The 5,973-nt window shown below is 40.1% G+C and overlaps 1 protein-coding gene across 1 annotated transcript; it reads left to right on the forward strand.

Moving 5' to 3' along the window:
• Positions 1 to 284: 284 nt before the first annotated feature.
• Positions 285 to 4,548, forward strand: LOC109904032 (G-protein coupled receptor 183). The gene is made up of 4 exons (XM_020501101.2): positions 285 to 305; positions 640 to 996; positions 1,253 to 1,767; positions 2,060 to 4,548. The coding sequence occupies exons 2-4, from the start codon at positions 645 to 647 to the stop codon at positions 2,222 to 2,224; spliced, it is 1,032 nt and encodes a 343-aa protein (XP_020356690.1). The 5' UTR covers positions 285 to 305; positions 640 to 644; the 3' UTR covers positions 2,225 to 4,548.
• The last annotated feature ends 1,425 nt before the right edge of the window (positions 4,549 to 5,973 follow it).

Genomic DNA, 5,973 nt, shown 5'->3' on the forward strand with positions numbered 1-5,973 from the left:
TTATACACCTCAACTTGATTTCTAGATGTAATCTTTATCTAATTGATCAGATCATCTACATTGATAGATCATGGTCTTAGATAAACTGGAAGAACACACATTGTTGAAGTGTTCAACTTAATACCAGGCACCTTGAAAATGGCATTTGACTGGTTGTGACAAAAATGTAACTTTGCACTACCTCTTCTGAAGAAAGTGGGGGTGGGATTTGCGACACAGTCATTCTCTTCAAAAGTGTTTACAAACAGTTCTCCAAGTCACTTTACTTTCAAACACCAGAGTTAACAGACTGTCTTGGATAGCAGGTGAAACGCTGAAGTCTTTTTGCATATTTGTCATTATAGATATGCAATCATTTATATTCAAAGCAAAATGTCTATTAATTCAGTATTGATTAACTATAGTTGTAGAAGTTAATATATGTATTGTTAATATATGTGTTAGCTCAGTATTTATTTATTTGTGTCCCTTTTGGACAAATCCGTTTTTTGAATGTAATTAGCTGTTACAGTTTAAACTCCAGCACACTAGATTATTGTGTTCTCCATAAAGTATTCAATGGATCTCAACCAGCTTTTTGGGTTATTCATCAGGGTTCATTCACAACTTTTTTTCTCAAACATATTTTTTTCTCAACAGGAGAAATGTCTACCAACATCTCTGTGGACCCGGTGGATTTAAACACCTCTGACACCAACCAGATGTGTGACGTCTTTGTCTACCAGAAAGCTGCCTTGATCATCTTCCCAATCTTCTACTCTCTGGTGTTCCTCATCAGTGTATGTGGCAACTGCCTTGTCCTGTATGTGACCTGTCAGAAGAAGCAGAAGTTCAACTCCACGTCTGTTTACCTGGTCAACCTGGCTGTGTCTGATGCATTGTTCACATTGGCACTGCCAGGGAGAGTCACTTACTACATCAGACAGTTTGACTGGCCCTTTGGGGATTTGCTCTGCAGGCTGGCTACTATGTTGTTCTTTTCAAACACATACTCAGGTAAGGTGTGTGTGTGTATTGTATGGGGAAAACTGTGTAAGAGCTGCAGCATTCCGCAGTGGGTTGTTGTTATAGTCAAAAATAACTTTTTCTCACAGGTTTATATAAAACATTTACATTTATGCCCTACTTTTTGGATGTGTGTGTATGTGTCAGTCTGTCAATTTTTTTCTCTGTCTGCTTGCCTGTCTGCTGGTTAGTGTCTTCTGTTTATTCATCCACCCATTCAATATCCCGTCTCCCTCTCTTCCACCAGGAATTGCCTTCATGACATGTATCAGTCTAGACCGGTACCTGGCCATGGTCCACCCCCACCGGCTACAGTACCTGCGGAGTGTCAAAGTGGTGCGAGCGGTCTGCTGCCTCGTCTGGCTACTGGTGTGCCTGGAAACCGCCCCCCTGCTCTTCCGTACCATGCTCCATGACCACAGAGGCCGACGAACCTGCATGGAGTACTTCACCTTTGAGGGTACTCGCTCCACCCCTTATCTTCTCTTCCTGGCCTGTACGGTTTCCTTCTGTCTCCCCCTACTGGTCATCATTGTGTGTTACACCCGGATCAATCTCAAACTGAGTCGCACGGCCAAACAGAACCCACTGACGGGCCGCTTGGGTCGTAGCCAAAGAGCCAACAATATCATCCTCCTCATCCTCCTCACCTTCGTCCTGTGCTTCAGCCCCTACCACCTCAACATCATGCAGTTCATGCTGAGGAAGATGCTGGGCCAGCCCAAGTGTGACGAGATGCGGACATTCAAGGCTTCCCTACAGGTAGGACCTGCTAAAGTGAATGTCTGTATGTCAGTTGTTGGTCTGTTCGTTGGTCTGTTTGTTTGTCTGTCTGTCGGTTGGGGAGACTGTTGGTGGGTCTGTCTTTCTATAAAACATGGTAGATTTACATTTATGCCCGAGATGCATCCTGTTGTGTGTGTGTGTTTGTGTGTCTGTCTGGCTGTCAGTCAGTATATCTGACTGTTTAGGGAACTGTGAGTTTTCTTTTCTTTGTGATACATTGAAATCCTCAACAATTTTTTTTAATTAAAAAGGCATTGTGTCCCTGCAGGTGACTGTCTCCATGATGAACCTTAACTGTTGTCTGGACCCTGTCATCTACTTCTTTGCCATTAAGACGTACAAGCAGAGGGTGATGAGTCTGTTCAAGGGCTACCTTTCTACCCCTGCTCCTTTCTCCAAAACTGCCACCGACAACAGCAGCAGCAACACCTAAACATCAACACCAGTAGGAAGAGATTGTGGTAGTTCTTTATTAAACCAGAAAGAAGTTGAGGAAGCTTTTGAAGGTGATTGCACCTAGTTGATTTCTGCATCTAGGGTTTGATTTGAGGTGTTACATTTGTGTAAGAAACTGAGAATTTTGTTTTGCGATAGTGAGCAAAGAATTATCAGGCTGTAACCATTGTTTGGGTGCTAGACCGTCTAAAGCTTTGTTCACACTGCAGGCCTTAATACTCAAATCCATTTAGTTTTTCAAATCCATTTTGGAATACTGACTGTACAAACAGCAAGTTACAAGTGACCAAATCGGATTTGTGTGTGTTCAGATTGTAGTCAATTGCTTACATTGTTACTCAAGTTGTCATTGGAATTGCGGGTGTGTGTCCAGTTGTTGTGTACTGGTATTAAGTTAAGGTGACTGACAACAATGCCTGCCATGGAAGTCTCCCAGTTGCTTTGAATGTTCAAAATCATAGCGTAAGAACACTTTTAAAGCCTCAAAGGATAAGGTGATCCAACTTTCAGAACTAGTCATTTTTGGCTAGCCAAAGCAGTCAACAAGCTTGCTAGGTAGCTGTTTAGCTTGCTAGCACAAATCACCAATGTGTTTGTAAACAATTAACAAGCTAGATAGCTACCACATGTTGTTGTCAAACTGTCAACTGAGAAGCTTGCAAACAACACGATACGCCAAATAACAGTAAAAAAATACTAGAAGGCAAATAAATCAGAGTTGACTGTTCAGACACAAGTCAAATAATTTACAAATATAGTCCAAATTGGGTCTTGAAATATCCAATTCGATGTGCTTTTTGTCTGTTCAGACTGCAGAAAAAAGAATATATTAAAATCAGATATGCATTTTTTTATCACTTCAAACGAGTGTGAACAAGGCTTAATATGATGCAATTAATATGGAGCAGCCTGATTTTGAGCTCAGCTTGAACTATCAAAACTGCAAACTCAGCCTAAAGGCAAAGGTCACTTATCGCTTATATTTAAGGCAGGGGAGCATATTGACATGGGGTCCATATCAAATTTACCAATTAATTAACTTCAAATCACTCCATATGTGTTTATTTATTTACGTAATGCCTATACAGTTGGTGTAAATGGTTTACACTGTACATATCCCATTATGTGTTTTATATTGCTATGCCCTGTCTAAGCTGGGAGGGAGGCTAATTACTAAACAATATGGAATTGCTTTAAGCAGGTCATACCATGGAACATTTTGTTACTTGATTTCGAATTAGAATTTTTTTATATAAAAATGATTTGATGAAGAAGAAAGCATTGGCCTTACTGCTATTAGCCCATACAAACACATTGATTCACTACATGGAACAACAGATAGTCACCCACCAAAGAAATATAAAGGAACTTTGTTCTTAAGTGTCTGTCCTATACCTTTAACATATAAGAAAAATCTGGAAACATTTTTACATGTATTTAACCCTATATTTTTGGCACTAAACATACTCCATCCTTATATGTTAAAGGTATAGGACAGACACTTAAGAACAAACTTCCATACATGTTTTTCGACTGGTACCGTGGGACATTCAGACAAGTCTTGTGAGGCCTGTGGAAATCCTACAAAAACAACCCATATGTATGTGTTCGTAAGAGTCTCACCTTTACACAGATGGGTCAAACTGTTCGAAAGCTACAGACGGAGGTTGGCAGATTGGCTGTATCAACTTCTGATGCTTGTGGGGGTCGTAGAGCAAAACAGAGAACACCATAGTGTTCATGAGAGACCCATCTTTCCATAGAGGGAACGATTATAGTTTGTAGCCCAAACCATTCGGACGCTACAGACAATTTTGTGAGATGTGTCATGTTCTGACAAACACCGCTCTAGCTCTGTCACCTTTCACTGCAGATGCGGAAGTGTAACATAGGCGGATGCGGTGGATTGAGACGCATCTAAAGCAAAAACAGATCTCTAGCTTAAACTGACAGAATTTTATGGGGAGTTTGTATTTATGCTAATTAGATTCCCACGTTAAGTGGTTTAATATGACTCAAATGTGTATATATAATGCAGTTATTTTTGCAGTTACAATATTTTGTTGAAAACTGAATGAGTAAATATTCAATGCAAATGACGTAAGGTGACAAGTTCTTGATTTACAACATGTATATTTGTAAATCTGTAAATGTCTGGCTAGAGATATAGGCTGGAGTTGGGGACATTTTCTGTATCATTTTACTGTACTGAATAATATAATCTGCAGCTGAATAAACATATTAGTCATCTCTCTGATGTATAACATTTGTTGCGGTTGGCCATTAAACAGACAGAAGGTACGATAATGAGTGGGTTCATTTTCATTGTGTGGAGAAAAAATAAATATGTGGACCTAGCCATGTAGAAACAATCTGAATGTATCAAAGCGTATAATTGAATTTCATCCGATTGTATTTGGACACTCGGTATATTTCCATTCCATATTTAGTTACACGACACAGCCAGATCACAGTGAAAACACCAGAGCATAAAAGCCAAACATAATGTTTTCAAAATAAACAGATTTGAGATGTAAAAGTATATACACCTTAACAGAGAATTACTCAAGTAAAGGTAAAAGTCACCCAGCAAAATACTACTTGAGTAAAAGTCTAAAAGTATTTTGATAATGTAATTGCTCAAATATTTTTATTTATTTATTTAACCTTTATTTAACCAGGTAGGTTGCAACTGCAACCTGCCCAAGATAAAGCAAAGCAGTTCGACACATACAACAACACAGAGTTACACATGGAATAAACATACATACAATCAATAATACAGTAGAAAAATCTATATACAACATGTGCAAATGAGGTAGGATAAGAGAGGTAAGGCAATAAATAGGCTATGTTAGCAAGTTAATTACAATATAACAATTAAACACGGGAATGGTAGGATGCGCAGAAGATCAATGTTCAAGTTGAGATACTGGGGTGCAAAGGAGCAAGATACATAAATAAATAAATACAGTATGGGGATAATGTAGATTGGATGGGCTATTTACAGATGAGCTATGTACAGGTGCAGTGATCTGTGAGCTGCTCTGACAGCTGGTGCTTAAAGCTAGTGAGGGAGGTTAGAGTCTCCAGCTTCAGAGATTTTTGCAGTTCGTTCCAGTAATTGGCAGCAGAGAACTGGAAGGATAGGCAGGCAAAGGAATAATTGGCTATGGGGGTGACCAGTGAGATATACCTGCTGGAGCGCTTACTTCGGGTGGGTGCTGCTATGGTGACCAGTGAGCTGAGATTAGGCGGGGCTTTACCTAGCAGAGACTTGTAGATGACCTGGAGCCAGTGGGTTTGGCAATGAGTATGAAGCGAGGGCCAGCCAACGAGAGCATACAGGCTGCAGTGGTGGGTAGTATATGGAGCATTGGTGACAAAAACGGATAGCACTGTGATAGACTGCATCCAATTTGTTGAGTAGAGTGTTGGAGGCTATTTTGTAAATGACATCGCCGAAGTCAAAGATCGGTAGGATGGTCAGTTTTACAAGGGTATGTTTGGCAGCATGAGTGAAGGATGCTATTTTGCGAAATAGGAAGCTGATTCTAGATTTAATTTTGGATTGGAGATGTTTAAAGTGAATCTGGAATGAGAGTTTACAGTCCAACCAGGCACCTAGATATTTTATAGTTGTCCACATATTCTAAGTCAGAACGGTCCAGAGTAGTGATGCTGGACGGGCAGGCAGGTGCGGGCAGCGATCGGTTGAAGAGCATT

Source organism: Oncorhynchus kisutch, linkage group LG2 (genome assembly GCF_002021735.2).
Source record: "Oncorhynchus kisutch isolate 150728-3 linkage group LG2, Okis_V2, whole genome shotgun sequence".
Lineage (NCBI taxonomy): Eukaryota > Metazoa > Chordata > Actinopteri > Salmoniformes > Salmonidae > Oncorhynchus > Oncorhynchus kisutch.